The following is a 19577-nucleotide window of genomic DNA, read 5'->3' on the forward strand; positions in this document are numbered from 1 at the left end:
TTTTTACATAGCTTTTCTCTGTATTTATACAATCTTGTAATTATTTCAGATTATCTTGTTTTAATGGTGTAACAAAACTATTGTTACATATCTTCTTTGAATTGTGCATGCATGGATTGCAGAACCAGACACTAGTACGACTAAACGTTAGCAGCAGCAGCATCTGTTTGGAAAATCAAGAAGGTCTTGTCTATATACATATAATTTTATTTGCAAATGGTTCTTTCACTCATTATTAAATAGATCTATATATATGTAGTGTTTTTTATTTAAGGCATGTTGTTTATGATGAAACAATCCCCCTTTTTGACTCCTATTAGCTTTTATTGTTTTTTTACATGCTATATCAACTTGGTAATATCTTATTTTTCTTTAGCTTGTATAGAAAATGTCTTGTTAATTCTTTTATTATTAGATAGAAAGAAGAAATTAAAAAGATAATTTACTCAAATATACTATTTGTTATTTATTTTTTCCTTATTATACACCCCTTTAATTGGATGGAGATTCATAATTGGATAGAGACCCATTTTTTCTTTTAATTTTAAGGTGCATACCTTAATTGAAATTAAAATCAAATTATTTTTATTGTAAATGAAAATACACTGAAAATAAATATGTTGATAAGTTATTTAAAGTTATGTTACTCAAATATATTAATTATTTTTCACCTATTAATGGTGGTGCATACACCTGAATTGAAATATTTACATTCTATCACAAAATTATAATGGCAATGCAGGAAGATTTTGTTACTCTGCAAGATGTTGCTAATCGATCTAATTGTCATGCGACCACTAGTGCTCTTCCTGGTTCTGGTAATTCCTCAAAGCTTTTCTTACAAAATATTTATTAGTAAAAAGGAATACATGATTTGAGTATTATTGTCAAATCTGGAAATTAATGATTTACATGCATGCCTGCAGGCAGGGGCAGTACTGGTGCCTTCAAGTTTGATGTTTAACTACTGGCACAGTAGAGGTAAGAGTATAGAACAAGATGTGAGGCTGTTTTCGCAAAACCTTCAACAGGAAATACTTTATGGGGTTGGAGTGAAGGCGGATTTGTTTTCACCACTGCAATCATCAGCAAACAACCTGGCAAGAATCCTAAGTTCCCGTGTGAATGCAACACAACTACCGATTCCCGTCATTGAATTTGAGGTATATTTGTTTCTTTATGTGTCTCTCGAGCTGCAATATGAAATCGCATAGCTAGATACTTGCAATTTATGAAGCCTGGACACTTAGGTCACATACCGAGTCTCCGTGCCAAATACTCGAACACACGTTTCCGCGTATCGGACACAGACACTTGGGGCACATGCCGAGTCTCTGTGTCGGATACTCGCACACACGTTTCCGTATCGGACATACAGATTCTCTCACAACACCAATTTAAAATTTTATTTTGAGAAGTTGTAGTTAAATACTATGTCAACAAACTACTTTCGCAAAATACGGACACTTGAGGCACATGCGGACTCTCGGTGTCGGATACTCGGACACACGTTTGCAGTATGGAACACATAACACCAATTTAAAATTTTATCTTGAGAAGTTGTAGTCAAATACTATGTCAACGAACTACTTTCACAAAATAAAGTATCCATGTCTTTTCTTTGAAACAAAGTATCCCCGTCTTTTTTGTTATTACAAAAGTATCGATTCATAATCATTTTTGTTTTTTGTGTTTTAGATTTGGTTCATTCTTCATGCAATATTTGACTTTGTTGATAGGTTTTAATATGTTTAACATGAAATCTATAATTGTTTCTATTTATATACGCCGTGTTCACTACGTGAACTTTCATATTATTATATTTTTCCAAATACAGTATTCCCCCATTCGCACTACCGCACCCGTATTCTTACTTCATACCTTGTTAGGCTTGCTGTTGATTAATTAATTGACCTTATATAAATGTTGTAATTTATACTATGTTACTCAGGTATTGTATAGATGTCAAAAAAATTAATTTTTTTATTTGTTTTGAGGTAGGAATTTATAAAGGAATGTAAGATATAATGGGATAACTATTTGGCATTTGTCATTCATACTTGTAGGTGGCTCCTCTGTTATTTCAAGCATTCTCAACGATTCCATATGTGTCTCAAGTATCATTCATTGGAAAAGATGGTTTGTTATTTTCATATTACAATGGAGCCAATCAGCAACCTGTTGCAGTTTATACAAACACCTCATTATTTCCGGTGGACAAGGAAATGGCTTTAGAAAATTATAACCTCACTTGCTATTCTCAGCCTGTGAATCGCGAAAACGGGGAATTATTTGGAATTGTTACTTTGCATCCGTGTACATCGCTTGTTCCATCAATCCTAGTGGCCCTGGATAGTGCAAATGGAAATTCTTCAGTAGGACATTCGTGGATTGATAGCCAAGATATTTTGTTCTTTAACACCGCTCTTATGGATGGGAGAGGAGCAGTATCTATGGGGTTTGAAACAAAGGGGATAGTGCAATCCTTAAGTGGAAACATCAGAAATGATGGGAGCTTGTTTTTGGCTACGAAGGATGGGCAAGTACTTAACAAAGCAAACATTCAGAACACTAGAATTGTTATTGACAGTAACAATTCTGTTGCATTTGTGTTGTCAAATCAAAGCGGTGATAAATTAGAGGGCCATATTGTTGGCAATCTTACATGCCAAGAAAACGATGGCACACTACAACCTAAGACTATCACCGCTTCTGGAACAAAGTATGATGCATATTGTTCTCAAGTTGAAATCCTTGGGGTAGATACGGTATGTATATCTTCTTTACTTGTTATTTTTCAATATTAAGATAATTATTTGCTAATTTTAATAGATTTTGAAATGATTTAATCAAGATTAATTACATTGATGTAAAACCATTTTACTTGAACTGGTTTCTAACATTGCAAGTGAACATAAACTAAACACATCATTCACATTTACATATTTCTTGTAAATATATAGTCATGTAAAAGATCTCAACTTTTACTTATCATTTTATTTGCAGGTTTTCTTATTGGCTATGCCACTTGAGGGACCAGAGAGATCCCTGCACAAACACTTCAGTATATCGTACCAGTATCTTTTTGCGACGATCGGCCTAATATTCGTTCTAACTGTTCTTTTTGTTGTCATAGTTGTTGTAGCATTAAAAAGAGTGATACAGTTGGGTGTTGCATTAAGGAAACAAAAGGATGCAACAGCTCAAGTAGAAAGGAAATGTATCCAGAAGAGTACAAACTACGCAAGTGCAAGCCATGATGTCCGTGGCTCTCTAGCAGGGATTGCCGGTCTAATAGAAATAGCCCTGATTCAAGTTGATCGTGGATCTGATTTGGAGGCAAATATAATGCGCATGAAAACTTGTTCCGACGATCTTTTAGGTATAATAAGACATGTAATTTTATTTACCAAAATTGTAATATATTAGTACGTGAATAATGTTTCTTTGTTTTGTAGCTATTCTGAACAACATACTGGACAGAAGTAAGCTAGAAGCCGGAAAAGTCCCCCTTGACGAAGAAGAATTTGAAGTGTCGAAGTTAATTGAGGATGTCACTGACTTGTTTCATGCTGTTGGGATCAAGAAAGGCGTTGATGTTGTGTTGGATCTCAGTGATGGTTCTGTCAACAAGTTTGATCACGTTAAAGGTGATCGTAAAAAGCTGAGACAGGTACTATCAAATTTACTAAGTAATGCTGTAAAATTTACCTCGGAAGGGTATGTTTCGGTAAGAGCATATGCTAGAAAACCAAGAAGTTCTAGTTCAAGACTCAATTCAACTAGGAAAGGTCCCTGGTCATGGTTATTATGGATTCTAGGGATTGAAGCCTGTACCGATTATGGAACAACTGTGAACAGTTTTCAAAAGAATGAAAATTGCGTGGAGTTTATCTTTGAGGTCGATGATACAGGAGTCGGCATTCCCAAAGATAAACAAGAAACTGTTTTTGATAATTACGCCCAAATCAAGGAGACATCAGCTGGAAAAGAGGGCACGGGCCTCGGACTTGGTATCGTTCAATCTTTGGTACGTATAACTCGCTTATAATGCAAATTTATACGCTATTAGTGGTCCTACCATATGCAAAGAATGCTTGTGCATTACTGAAAATTTTAATCTGTTATTTTTTATCAGGTACGCTTAATGGGCGGGGATATAGAGATTGTTGATAAAGATGCGTGCAAAAGAGGGACTTGCTTCAAGTTCAACACGTATTTTTCTGTATGTGAAACAGACCAGAGGATTAGCAGTGGAAGAGATCAATCTGACGATATTGAAAGTGTCGGTGGTCGCATGTCATCTGGTGAATCCTATTCAGCTCGAAGTCTGAACTTAATTATCAGCCCAAACACTGAAGGATCCCAAGTTGTGATCTTCATTAAAAATGAAGAAAGGCGGAAAGTTTGTAAGAAATTCTACGAAAGACAAGGACTCAAAGTGTTGGTCACGAGGAACATTGAAGAACTTTCGACTACTTTAAAGAAAATCAGGAACAAGGGAGTTCTTTCTTCAAGCCGTTCTTCCAAGAGGTCTGATGCACTTCTTCAAGCTATAACTGTACCTCGCAATTCAAGTACAAGATCCAAAGAAGTGCCGTTGAGTTCTCTAGATGGAACTGATCAGGAGATTCCCCCCACGCATAGAAGGTCAACCACGAGAGGAAGTGTTGTTCCAAGCTTTATACTGATTGTGATTGATACGGATGGTGCACCATTCCGTGAGCTTAGCAGAGTTGTAGCAGAATTCAGGAAAAACATTGCTACAGGTTTTAACAGTGTCGTCTGGCTAGATAGACCTGGATCTAATAATATTCAGCTACAAGGCCTCAGTGAAGACAAACTTCCTGCAAGCGATATCATCATCTCCCAGCCTTTCCACGGATCACGTCTGTATCAAGTACTAAAGCTTCTTCCCGAGTTTGGGGGAGAGATGCCAGAGGCCACCCCAGCATCGATACATAGCGAGACACTAACCATCAGCTCGGAAACAACTACTGCCGTCAATGAAGCTAGTACTTCTGTATCTCAGACAAGGCCAGTTGCATCATCTTCTTTAGAAATTAAAGAAGCTGATAAACCATTGAGTGGGAAGAAAGTGCTGCTTGTAGAGGATGAGCCACTGCTTCAAAAAATTGCTACTACCATTCTTTCTATGCTTGGGGCAATTACTGAAGTATGCGCTAATGGGCAAGAGGCTGTGCTGACTGTCTGCGAAGCCCTTAATGGTCAAAGGGCATCTCATGTTTTGCCTTACGATTGCATTTTCATGGACTGCGAGGTACTTATTTGATGTCTTATTTATTATATCTTGTGGCTAATTATCGAATATTTAAAAAAACATTATGAAATTGCAGAATGTTGTTCTTAAGCAACATTACACATGACACACGCACATTTTCATCACACGTGCACAAAAACGATATGAACATACGTATTAACAATGATGTTAAATATTAATCAGATGCCAGTCATGAATGGAATCGAAGCAACCAGGCGCATCAGAGAAGAAGAGGCTAAATTCAAAGTGCACATACCCATTTTTGCTGTGAGTGCACACACAGATGGTGAAGAGATACGGCTAATGAAAGATGCGGGAGTGGATTACAACTTGTCCAAACCCTTGAATGTCGCAAGGATTGAAGAAGTTACCAAACTTTTTCTCGACAACTAAGAAAGTTATAGGGTAAGAACTTCATTCATGTATCTCCAGTGACTAAATATGTACCTGTAGTCATGTATGATTGATGAGGCTTTGTTGTACAGAGGATTCATTTACTTTTAAACATTACATGGGTTTTATATTTCTTAAGTTGAATTTAATCGACTTAATTTCAGTTTTTCAATGTATTCATCTCACATCATGTGTAAAAGATAAATTAGTTTATATTCTGTCCATGCTCAAAATCAATTTATGTATTCTGGTCTTTGAGCCAGACCCTTATTTATGATGAAGTTAAGTAATTAATCAGACTACTTAACATTAGATTGTTACCTTATGCATTGCCCTGCTATAAAAATTAAAGCAGCCTTATAGAGACAATGACAACCTGTAACTTGTAAGTTCCCTGTCATGCTATAACGAGTTTTTACCTGCAGAAGCTTGTAACATACATGCATGGAATCTAATTACACATGATTGTAGAAGACGTATGTGGAAGCTTTACAACTTTTAGATTATTCCTTTCAGAAGCTTCTTATGCTTAGTACCAGTGTGCTAAAGTCAATTATGTGGTTATAACCTTTCAGAATGTTCAGACGTAGTTCAAGTTTTCGTAGCTTAATTATTATCATAATTGTACTTATCTGAAAATTGATTAGGCATAAACTTCTGCTATAACCTTGTTATGTGAAGTTGAGACATATAATTTAAGTAATGTCAAAAAGTTTTTTGCCCTGTCTTCCTGCCAACAGTGGAGGCCTTGGCAGGCTTTAGCTAGCATACGACCACTGCAAGAAAACAAGATTAAATACAACTGATTTAAATACGGACTAAGCAGGACGCTACTTCCTCCTACTGTATTATCATTAATATTGTTTTTGAAATAAAAAAGAGATTTCATTTGTAAAAGAACAAATGGGTAGCAATTCACCCATTTGCTTGACTTCCGGTATTTCTTTATATTCGGTAGAAAAACATTCTCACGATCGATAATTTGTAAGTCTGAGTATTACTCTGATAGGCTTGGTGGTTAGTTTTAATACTGATGCTTCTGGTTCGGATCACGATCTGTGTTCATCAAACGCCACTGAAAGTGAAAGTGAAAGCAAAAGCGATGACAGCAACAGCCAACAGGAAGGGGAGATGTTCAGAAAGAAACTATATATGTGGGATTCCTTGTACAAACTCATTGATATCACCATGTTTACAAAATATCTCATTTTATTGCAAAGTTTCGAGCACTGTGTTTAGTTTAGATCATTAACAAACGATATTCGTGACATCCGTGATATGTAAAATGAGATATTTTGTAAACACAGTGCTCGGAGCTGGTCTTGAAAAAATCCTTGTAACGTTAATGTCATCTTCTTTTTTTCTTTCAAATCCCTCCTCTTTTCTTATATAGTTGTTCAAATAAGGATTTTGTAATTTTTTCAGAATCTCCGAAAGAAAAGAAAAAACCATAAAATATTTCAATGATAAGAATCTAAATTTTTTTATTGAAATATAATTAACTTGTCGAGAAAAGAAAGTCATTAATTCATTAATTGAAATGCGATATGATATTTAATAAGCTATCATTCTCTTTTTTTCTGTTACTTAAAACTAGGGTTGTTCTCGAACAAGCTCGAGTTCGGCTCGGTAACAGCTCGTTTGGCCTTTTAGAGACAATGACAGCCTGTAACTTGTAAGTTTTCTGTCGTGCTATAAGAAGTTTTTACCTGCAGAAGCTTGTAACATACATGCATGGAATCTAATTACACATGATTGTAGAAGACGTATGTGGAAGCTTTACAACTTTTAGATTATTCCTTTCAGAAGCTTCTTATGCTTAGTACCAGTGTGCTAAAGTCAATTATGTGGTAAAATAAGCATAAACTTATGCTATAACCTTGTTATGTGAAGTTGAGACATATAATTTAAGTAATGTCAAAAAGTTTTTTGCCTGTCTTCCTGCCAACAGTGGAGGCCTTGGCAGGCTTTAGCTAGCATACGACGGACTAAGCAGGATGCTACTTCCTCCTCCTGTATTATCATTAATATTGTTTTTGAAATAAAAATGAGATTTCATTTGTAAAAGAACAAATGGGTAGCAATTCATCCATTTGCTTGACTTCCAGTATTTCTTTATATTCGGTAGAAAAACATTCTCATTTTTCTCCTCCGCACACCCTATCTGGTACACATAATATCTAATCACCCCTATACTTACTTTAATACTCTTTTGGCCTGAATGAGCACTAAGGCTTTGCCTCCAGAAAGAGTGCCTCAGCGTTATTTTGATGAAGGACTCATCAATTCTCCTCAGAAATCCCGAGATCAGCAGATTTTTAATCAACTTTTTCACCTTACTTGGGCTTGGTGGCATCACCGCTTTTTTAGAATACTTGAATCTGAATCTGAATCTGATCAGCAGATTTTGATCCAGATGCATCTAATTCCGATCTGAATCTGTGTTGATCAAACGCCACTGAAAGTGATAGTGAAAGCAATGACTGCAACAGCCAGCCTGAAGGGAAGTTAAGAAAGAAACTACATATATCTCCTGAAATTGGAATGAACTATCAGCATTGAATTTTTTACTCTGATTATTATCGGATTCCTTGCAAATGAAACGATTGGTTATTAATTTAGCAAAAGATCGATAATTTGTAAGTCTGAGTATACTCTGATAGGCCTGGTTAGTTTTAATACTGATGCTTCTAGTTCTGATCACGATCTTAAGTTCCTACATTGCTTTGTGAAGTGGGCTTGAAAAATGTTGGAAACGTGTATGGACTTACAGTAAAACACAGACTATTCACTCAATAAGAACAAAGCTACAACTTTTATTTTTGATACAGCAGGATTACTGCCTTTGTTTTATCTATTTTCACTAAAGAGAGAACTTCTGCTTTTAATTTACTTCTGCAATATATATATATATATATGCAGTCTATTTTTACACATATTTCTGCCACCTGTATATATTAGATATATTTGCTAACTTAGCCTATAGGTATTACAGGCACTGATGCACATATATATTAGACCCGCCTGGTTTTGTTGAGCTGCAGCTTTGATTTCCTTTAGCCCACCTTAATTCATGGATTCAACGCATGACCAGCTGCTTTCCTTATTTTCAAGATGATATTATCAAACTTCTCGCTGCCTCCTTGTTTTGTTTCATACTAGCCGTGCCAAGCACGGGTCCTAAATTAAAAATAATAGTATCACAATATTATTTGCATAAAATTGAAACTCATAATATAATATATAAAATGCTGTTAAAATATGTAGTTAAAAAAATTGAAGTTAAGTGTAACTCTAAAATTTCACCGTATAGTTCTAGTTATGTATGCACCTAATTATTTACTTATATAAATCTGACATGTTAACTTACTAATACGATTATTTCAAAGTAAATAGACGCTTGAATGTTGCGCAAAAAATAAAATTGAAGGGAAATAAATATAAGGAGAGTAGAAGTTAATATTTGTCGGTTGAGATTTTATTACATAAAATTTTAAAAATAGTTGAATAATTTTTTAGTGAGTACCAAGATTTAAGACCTAAACATAGTTTTCTTATTAGTATAGATAGTTGATAACCTATGCGAAATACGGGCCCGAGGTTAAAAATATCGAATTAATATAGAGAATTATTTATAATCCGTACGAAACACGAATTAAAATTAATATATTAATATCAATATTAAATTGGTACTTGCAAAAAATAGATACGTGGTTAAAAAGAATCGAATTAATTATGAAATTTTCCACTATAATTCTAGTTTTGCATTATTTTACTTGATATAGAAATCTAACATATTAGTTTTATTTTTGTGAAACGAATTGTATCTCTATCTTATGAACCAAATATCTGTTCTTTAAATAATTTAATATTATTAATATAATTTGATAATTATCTAATAATTAGCCTTTTCAAAATAGTTTATTTAATATTACTTAATTATCGATAAAATTTAATTTACAAATTAAAAGTAAATAGATGTTATTAAACTTAATTTAATATTACGTAATATGATCTAAATACAGCCCATAAATTTGTTACTGTTAAAATATGTTTTTTAATTTAAAGTAAATAAACGTTGTGATGGACAGTAACAAATACAATCGTTAAATCATTAATTTTCAGTTTAAAAGTTAATAAATGTTACGAAAGTCATTTGTTATTACTTAATTATTTTTAAAATAATACTATAAAAAATAAAGTTTACAGAGAATAGAAGTCAATTCGTGTTAATAGTTTACTTTGGGGTGAAAAACCTAAATAATCATTTTTAAATAACAATGGCCCAAAATACCCACCAGAATTTTAAGTTGTCCAAAATACCCACTAAATACTGCATTTTTAGTGGAGTATAGGATGATACTCCTTTGTCAGTGGAGTATCGACCCATATACTCATTTGTCAATGGAGTAACATGTGAGATACTACTTTGTCAGTGGAGAACCATCTAAAATTTTAAAATTTTATTATTATTTTTTTAAAATATTTTTAAAAAAAAAATAATAGTGATACTCCACTGGGAAAGGAGTATCAGGACTGATACTCCACTGACACAAGAGTATCTAACATCATACTCTGCTGACAAAGGAGTATCACCCTGATACTCCATTGAAAATGGCGTATCATCCTGATACTCCAGTATCAGTGGAGTATCTGGTGGGTATTTTGGGCACATTTTTTCAGAATGGGTATTTTGGGCAAAAGCACATCTAAAAAGAGGTATTTTGGTCATTTTTTGTTTACTTTGTAGTTAGTAGTTTTTCAAAATAAAAGTAAATATATGTTATTTTACTTAATTTAACGTAGCTTAATAAATTTTTAATATAATTTATCAATAAATAAAGTTTACAAAGAATATAAGTTAATTCGTATCAGTAGTTTACTTAGTAGTTTGTAGTTTTTCTAAAATTGAAAATAAATATAAGTTATTTTACTTAATTTAACGTAACTTAATAAATTTTTAATATAATTTCCAAATTGTTTAAAAAATATTTTTATTTTATAAAGTAAATAGATAATTGGATGAACAGTAACTAAAAAGAAAATAAAATTGACAAAGAATAGAAGTCGATTTGCGTTAAAAACAAAGTTTATTGAGAATAGAAGTCAACTTATGTCAGGTAAGTACCAAAATTTGGTACTTTGGTACTTTGGTACTTTTAGCACCAAATTATACATGGTTTCGCTTATTAGTAAAGAGTATAGATGGTTGTCTACCTTTATTTACTGTAACATATTTATACATCATGTCAACACTCAACCTTATCTATTGACCATGCGTGCATGAAGATAAGTAGCCCACCATATTTCCAGGATATGTGTTCATGTATACACAAGCTGTTATTATTTATGATAGACTCTCGAGAGTTTGGAAAATCCAACATTCCCCTTCAAACTCGACTTTGCATTTCGAGCTTCTCTTTCATTTTATGGAACACGTCCGGCTTCAACAGTTTTGTAAATATATCCGCTAAATTTTCTTCTGTGTTGTAGTACATTAACTCCACGATTTTATCATTCACTTGTTCGCGAAGAAAATGATATTTAATATTGATGTGTTTGCTGCGACTGGATTTTTTGTGAGAGAAATAGCGGATTTATTATCCACATAAATTTGAACCGGACCTTCCTCTACGAGATTTAACTCGCCCAATATGTAAACTAGCCACATAGCCTGACATGTGCACACTGCTGCTGCGATGTATTCTGCCTCACATGTTGAGAGATCAACTGTTTGTTGCTTCTTTGAAGACCATGAAAATATCCCTGAACCGTTATGAAAAGCATATCCCGAAGTGTTTTTCCCGTCATCCAAGTCACCACCATAATCACTATCTGAATAGCCAACTAATTTTGGATTTTGAGAATGCGTGTAAAACAGACCATGATCAAGTGTACCTTTTATGTACCTCAAGATTCTTTTAGCTGCATGAAGTGATCTTACTTCAGTTTCTTCATGTACCTACTAACCAATCTAACTGCATACATAATATTTGGACGAGTAAAAATTAGGTACCTCAGACTTCCAACCAAACTTTTGAACACCGTCGAATTTACTGACTCTCTCGTTGAATTAACTCTGAGCATTATGCTCGGTTCTGCTGGCGTGTTTACTGGCTTGCATTCCTCTATTCTAAACTTTTTCAAAATCCGCTTCGCATATTTTTTCTGTGACAAAAAAATCCCCTCTTTGCTTTGATTCACCTCGACTCCAAGAAAGTACGACATTTGACCAATATATGTCATCTCAATTTCATTAGTCATAATCTTCTTAAAATCGTTGAACATATCAGGGCTACTTTCCCCTGAATTTGTCTTCGTATAGAGGGCACGCTCGTATATATTCATCAACCCTTGTATTCCATGCTCGCGGAGCTTGTTTCAAACCATATAGTGTCTTTTTTAGCCAATAGACTTTATTTTCCTTGCCTTTCCAAACATATCCAGGTGGCTGCTCAATGTAGACTTCTCCTTCGAGATAGCCATTCAAGAATGTTGACTTGACGTCCATCTGAAAAATCTTTCATTGGTTCTGAGCTGCAATTGTTGTAAGAAGTCGTATGGTATCAACTCTTGCAACTGGAGCGAATACCTCATCATAGTCAATCTTGTATCTCTGTTTGTAGCCTTTAGCTACTAGCCTCGCCTTGTATTTTTCAACTTCTCCATCTTGATTGGTCTTTGTCTTGTAGACCCATTTGACGCCAATTGTTTTATGTCCTTCAGGAAGATCTGTTAGCTCCCAAGTATCATTCTTCTCGATTGTGCCAATTTCTTCGTCCATGACTTTATTCCATTTGCTTTCTTCAGAAGCTTCTTCAAATGTAACTGGATCACATTCAGCCATTAAATAAAATAGAGAATAATCAAAGGATGTTTGTACCGGTCTGGTTTCTTTATAGATATTATCCAGACTCTGCATTTTTCTTAATGCTCCCTCTGAACTGCTGCTTCCTCCCGTTGATGGTGTCGACGTAGGTGTTTGTTGAGTCGGACTTTGTGGAGGAGTTGGTCATCATCTCCGTCATCTTCATTGTTTGAGTCATCATTGTCATCATCATCATTAAAGAATTAAGCAGGAATTTTTCTTTCTTCCTCGCTCCATCTCCAGTAATCTGATTCATCGAACTCAACATCTCGAGAAATGATTAAATTCTTTGTTAGAGGATTATAGAGTTTTACGCCTTGCTCTTTTTGCCATATCCGGTAAAGATGCATTTCTCGCCTTTATCATCCAGCTTCTTCCTTTTCTGATCGGGAACGTGGGCATAAGCAATACACTCTAAAATTCTGAGATGTCCAACTGATGGTTTGCTCCCGCTCCATGCTTCATTTGGAGTTTTGTTTCTGATACTTTTTGTTGAATAACGATTCAACAAATAAACTGCACATAGAATGGCTTCGGCCCAAAAAGTTCTTGGAAAGTGTTTTGCTTTCACCATGCTTCTTGCCATGTCAAGAATAGTGCGATTCTTCCTTTCTACAATGCCATTTTGTTGTGGAGTCTATGATGTTATCAATTGATGATTTATACCATGTGCTCTGCAGAAACTCCTGAACAAATTTGAAGTATACTCGCCTCCTCTATCCAATCTGAGTGTCTTCAAATAATGTTCACTTTGTTTTTCCGTCAGTACTTTGAACTCCTTGAATTTATCAAGAGCCTCTGATTTTTATTTGATGATATACACCCAACTTTTCCTTCTAAAATTATCAATAAATATTACGTAATACCTATTACCTCCAAGGGATGGGATATCAAATAGACCAGCTATATCTGTGTGAACTATCTCCAATGGCCTCCTGGCTCTCCATGATTTTCCAACAGGAAATCTTTGTCTGTGTTGTTTCCCCTTGACACATGCTTCACACAAATTTTCTGGTTCATTGATTTCTGGAAAATCGTCCACCATCTTTGTCTTTGATAATAATTTTAAGCCATAAAATCCAAGATGACCATATCGCAAGTGCCACAGCCACGAGTCATTTTTAGTGACCGACTTTAAGCACTTCTGCACCTTCATCTGCATATCGAGTATGAACAGGCGATTCTTTGACATCTCCACTCTAGCGATCAATTCTTGAACCGTATTTTTGATGGTAAGAGAATTATCCTGCATTTGAATATTATATCCTTTCTCCACAAGTTGACCAAGACTGATGATATTACTTTTCAAAGCAGGTATAAAATAAACGCCATTTATATACTTTTTCTCCCCATTCTTTGTCACAATCGTAATCGTACCTTTCCCTTTGACCGGAATTTTTTGAAGAATCACCAAAAGTAACTTCTTTTTTGACTGTCTCGTCTATCTCCGTAAATAAATCCTTGTGGCCAGACATGTGATTGATCGCACCGGAATCAAGATACCAAACATTCTTCTTGCCTTCCTCATCACCCTTGTAAGTGAGAAACATAGCAGAACCAACATCTTTGTCTTCTTTTGCTGTAGCAAAGTGACTCCTTTCTTCCACTTTTGGTGCTCTACACTCGTAACTGAAGTGACCAAATTTATTACAGTTGTAACATTGAAATTGAGATTTATCACATCGTTGAAATCCACCTCTTCCATGACCTCTGAAATTTTGACCACGACCAGATGGTTGATACCTTCAGTATTATGTCCTCTGTTGAAAGAATGCCTTCCACGTCCACCTCGGTAGCCACCTCTAAAGCCATTTCTGCCCCGTGTAGAACTGCTGCTTCCAGAGCTGTCGTCAATGGATACTTTACTTTGTAATGCCTTCTCCAAATGGCTTGCATCATCATATTGATTCATTCGTTGCTCGTGGACTTGAAGAGAACCTACGAGCTCGTCAATTGAAATTGTGGACAAGTCCTTTGAATTCTCGATAGAAGTAACAATATAATCAAATTTCTTTGTCAACGAACGGATTAATTTTTCCATGACCCGAACATCATCGAGACTTTCGCCATTTCTTTTCATCTGATTTTTCACCGTTTTCAAATGCGTAACAAATTCACCAATATTTTCTGAACTCTTCATCTTCAAATTTTTGAACTCCCCGCGTAGAACCTGGAGCCACACCTTTTTAACTTTTTCAAGGCCTAGGAATGATTTTTGCAAAATCTCTCACGCTTTTTTTTCCGTTTTTACTTCTGAAATTTGTTCAAAGGTTGATTCATCAACACCTTGAATAATTGTGTACAACACCTTTTATCTTTTTTCCGGATTTCCTTTAACGTCGTCTTCTCGGCATTTAGAAGTGTTGCTTCAGCGGCTGCATCAGCGGGCTCGTTTAACCTATTTTCGATAATTTCCCAATTATCGTAAGAACCGAGTAACACCTTCATTTGGATACTCCAATTCCCGTGATTTATGGACGTCAATTTTGGAATGTTGGGTTGCATCATATTCGCCGTTTTTGACGAACGTAACCTTGACTTTGATACCACTTGTTGAAAACGTGTATGGACTTACTGTAAAACACAAAATATTTGCTCAAATAAGAACAAAGCTACAACTTTTATTTTTGATACGGCAGGATTACTGCCTTTGTTTTATCTATTTTCACTAAAGAGAGAGCTTCTGCTTCTTTTTTTATTCTGCAATATATATATATATATATATATATATATATATATATATATATATATATATATATATATATGCAATCTACTTTTACACATATTCCTGCCACCAGTATATATAATAGATATATTTGCTAACTTAGCCTATAGGTATTACAGGCACTAATGCACATATACACAAAACCCGTCTGGTTTTGTTGAGCTGCAGCTTTGATTTCCTTCAGCCCACCTTAATTCATGGATTCTCATATGACCAGCTTTTTTCCTTATTTTCAAGATGATATTATCAAACTTCTAGTTGTTGTGTTAACTCCTTGTTTTGTTTCATATGGCTGCCTACCTTTATTTACTCTAACATATTTATACATCCTGTCAACCTTATCTATTGACCATGTATGCATGAAAATAAGTAGTCCGCCGTATTTCCAGGTGGGTGTTCATGTATACACAAGCTGTTATTATTTATGAAAGACTCTCGAGAGTTTGGAAAATATTGTTGGGTATATGTACTAACACTACGCGCAATAATGAGGTAGTTATATATATCAAGATTTAAGCAAGAACAGGCAATAAACCAAATAACGAAACAAAACACGAAGGCAAAACAACAAGATATAATTAGTAACTGAATTGACAAAGATAGGATAGAACACTTACCTCTAACAGAAGCTTTAAGAAATCTGAAAGAACCAATAACAGCTAAGGCGCATAGCCTTCGAGAAGTCTAGACTGTTCTTGAAGAGATTATTGCCCCACTTATGCTGGGTTGGGTTGCAACAATATCACTTCCAGGATATAGGGCAATTCGTCCATAGATACGTGAATCTCAATAGCGACCTGACCTCAGTTCGCCCAGAAAACCTATGTTATGATCTGTATATTATAGAGGAGAGAAAAAGAGATTGATAACAGCTAGGGTTTCACACATATGTAATTGACGTATATATTTATTCCAAACATTTTTGTTCGGTATATAATACAACACAGAACGTAACTGAATATAATATATTAATTAAAATGAATATTCTGACTTAAATTATATTTAATGAACTATTTCCAGAATCAAAAAGTGTAACAGTCAATATCAGGATTTGTTAAATCCTGATACAGCCAGCCCAATAAGTATTTGCACTCAACAAATTCTGATCCATTCATCAGGATGCATATGTAACAAATCCTGATCCAGGCACGTCAAGATCTGTCCATCAACGGATAATGCACATAATCAGTCTATCAACGGCTGAGTTCTGTGCATCAATTGATGTTACTTAACAAATCCTTACTGTTATACAGATTCAATATTCATCATAAAACAATATAATAAGTTAGTAAATATTTTAATTAAACATTAAGTAAAATTCCTCGCCCAGGTCGCGAGACGCCGGGACATTCGCCCAAATCGCCCTTCGACCCGACCCGAGTCGTGTCGTGGCGAGGTGACGGCTGCCCGTGTATGTGTGGCCGCGCGTGAGGCACACAATAACACCATGCATATCCACATGCCTTAGTAGTTGATATACTACTCTTACACATAGTACTATATATATAAAGCACTACACCCCTCTTTACTTATCAATGTGGGACAAAACCCACAAACCCATTTCAAACTACTAACTTCATCTCAATTTCTATATGGATTACACTAAGAAAATGACTTAGATCCAAACATGAAAGTTTAAGTCCTCATTACAAGGAACAACCTCCAATAATTAGTTTTAGGAAATTACATCAAGAACATGTTTAAAACATGCCTCAAACTTTCCATTTTCTAACAAATCTAACAAAAAATCCTAATAGCGTTAATTTCATCTTCTTTTTATTTTCAAATCCCTCTTCTTTTCTTAGTTTTTCAAATAAGGATTTTGTACTTCTTTCCGATAACTTTACGCTGTGTTCGGAATGGGAATCTCTAAAAGAAAATAAAAATTAGAAAATAGTTTATTTTTTTACTCTCGTGATTTTTCAAAATTGGGAAGAAGATTTTGTAGACAAAAATAAAGAAAATTTCTTCTCAAATATGTAACCTTCTTTTTATTTTTTTATTTTCTCTCTAAAAAATGTTTTTTGGAAAAAAGTGTAATTAAGATTATTTAAGCCGAAATTAGTATTAGTTATCTTAATTTTATAATTAAATTATTACATAAATAGGGTAAAAATCTGACTTCAAATTAGTTTCAAACTAAACTGTATAGTTTAGTTTTACGACATTTTTATAGTTTCAAGAGGACATCTAAACTGTATAGTTTCAAACTAGATAAGAAAACACAAAGAATCAGAAAACTAATTAAGTTGAAGGATACAAATTAGTAGGTACATACAAGGAAGTGGATTGCAAATAGAAACCATCAAGCAAAACAGAAACAAATTATTTGCACATCACATTAGAAGATTACCATGTTCTCTAATCCAAGTACTCCAAAAAACACACCATTTTGGTTCACAAGTATATTCCTGCATATAGACAATATAAACACATACTATATTACTTCCAAGCCAAACAAAAAGATAAAATAAACAAATGAAAAAACAATACATATTTTTCAAGTACAAAAACCTAGATGATTTATCAGATAATATTGTGCAAACAAATTTGTCCCAATTGTCAATAGCGGCAAAACAACATAATCTTAGAAAATTTAGCAAAAAAATAATCTAGAAACATAACACACTATAAAGCAAAATCAAGAAAACTCTCAACGTACAATCATAGACTTGATGAACCAAAATCAGAATCCGCCAAATCCAAAGAATTGTTTGCTTGAAATCTTCCCCTGTTCATAATCTACTTTTGAAGCACATATCAAATGGAGAGCTAGCTGAAGAACTCTACCAAGTTCTCATTGCATTTACAAGGCTTCCAAATTAACATTTTGTTCAATTATGTCAATCAATATCAAGCAAACGCAGAGTCTCCACAAAAGGACTGATTAAAAAGAATGGTGTATCCTCATCATAGGAGTAGGGAGTCAAACGATCAACAAAATCATTTGGTTCATGGGTGTCAAGATCATATGTAATCAAACTGTTTGATTTTCCTAGTATTGGATCACCGTTGTTCCTTACACCCAAGACCTGAGCCGAAACATCTTCACATACTCACACTCATCTTTTTCTCCCAAGAAAACTCATCTATCATATCATCTTTCAATACCTAAATATCCAGATGAGGAGATTTATAATCCTCATCATCCTCTTCTGCATCGAAATCCTCGACCTCAACAAAGTAAGCAATCGATTGACCAAATGGAAGAATCAGAGGATTACAAAGCTGACGTTTGTGAAGTGCAATCCAGTTAGGCACCTTTATTTTTCTCAGTATATTTGTTTTGGTATCAAAGTACATAACTAATTGATATGAAACGTCGGTGTTAAACCCTACCCAAAATGCAGTTCCATTAACAAATACAGATCTATTAGTACTCATAAAATCAACAAAAACTTTATCTTGGCATATTTTCTTCCAAGAATTAGAGTTAAGACTATAAACCCCAATCTGTACTGTGTGCAGGGCCTGTTCGTAAGAGTCATCAGGTGAGTATGGATGAAAGTAAGGTGCAACAGTCGATTTAGGTTTGACAATATGTACCACAACATAATCGTTAACTTCGGGTAAAAACCCAAAAGCTAAAGCCTTCCACTCAGTCTCGAGAAATGTAAATATCTAAAGGGGCGAGTGAGGGAGCATCTTAAATTTATGAGCTAGAGGATTCAAGAGAGCAATGTTTGGATTATAATGATGTTCCCAATCAAACATTAAAGACAGACAAATTAAACCATTTGATTGTGCATACCAGGCACTAGCTGATCCTAAGTCAAATGCATGATTGCAATATTCTTCACATTATGGATCATCGAAACGTACTGTTAATTCATGGGTATCAAAATTATGGAAAATTAGATATTTAGGGTTCATATGGGATGTGAGTTTTTGATAACTAGAGTGGAGAGAGATAAACATAGGAGTTCTTACAAGAGAATACCATGATTTTTGGACAGCTCCACAAGGTAAAACATCCTTAACTGGAAGTCTTTTGAGTATCTCCGACATAAGCTGTTGGGGAAAGTACTTGTGTTTTGACAAGCTCATTTCTACTCAATTTGACTGTAAGAAGCCTGATAATAGGATTTAGGGGTGTTGGTTTTCAGGTTATAACTGGGGTCGGGCTTGATAAATTTATTAATTTTGTTATGCTGTTTTTTGTCTATGTAATTTTGTTGAACCTAAAATATTATTTTATGATACTAGTTTAAATCCATGATTCCATTAATATTTTTTTTTAATTCGGTCATATTATAATTTTAAAATATTTATATAAATATATAATAATTATAAAGTTATAATTAAAATTA

The 19577-nt window shown here is 34.4% G+C and overlaps 2 protein-coding genes across 2 annotated transcripts; one reads left to right on the plus strand and one right to left on the minus strand.

Annotated features, from left to right (window-relative positions):
- The first annotated feature begins 730 nt into the window (after positions 1–730).
- LOC141705327 (histidine kinase CKI1-like) lies at positions 731–5674 on the plus strand. The gene is made up of 7 exons (XM_074508332.1): positions 731–818; positions 931–1163; positions 2067–2768; positions 3007–3382; positions 3459–4030; positions 4139–5281; positions 5465–5674. The coding sequence occupies exons 1-7, from the start codon at positions 731–733 to the stop codon at positions 5672–5674; spliced, it is 3324 nt and encodes a 1107-aa protein (XP_074364433.1).
- A 5518-nt stretch (positions 5675–11192) lies between these two features.
- On the minus strand, positions 11193–15050 carry LOC141705328 (uncharacterized). Its single transcript, XM_074508333.1, has 7 exons — positions 14846–15050; positions 14318–14744; positions 13883–14171; positions 13416–13527; positions 12267–12502; positions 11753–12049; positions 11193–11636 (listed from the first exon to the last, which is right to left on the minus strand). Exons 1-7 carry the CDS (start codon positions 15048–15050, stop codon positions 11193–11195), a joined length of 2010 nt encoding a protein of 669 aa, XP_074364434.1.
- Between the last annotated feature and the right edge of the window lie 4527 nt (positions 15051–19577).

The sequence above is a fragment of the Apium graveolens genome, unplaced genomic scaffold (assembly GCF_009905375.1).
Source record: "Apium graveolens cultivar Ventura unplaced genomic scaffold, ASM990537v1 ctg8785, whole genome shotgun sequence".
NCBI lineage: Eukaryota > Viridiplantae > Streptophyta > Magnoliopsida > Apiales > Apiaceae > Apium > Apium graveolens.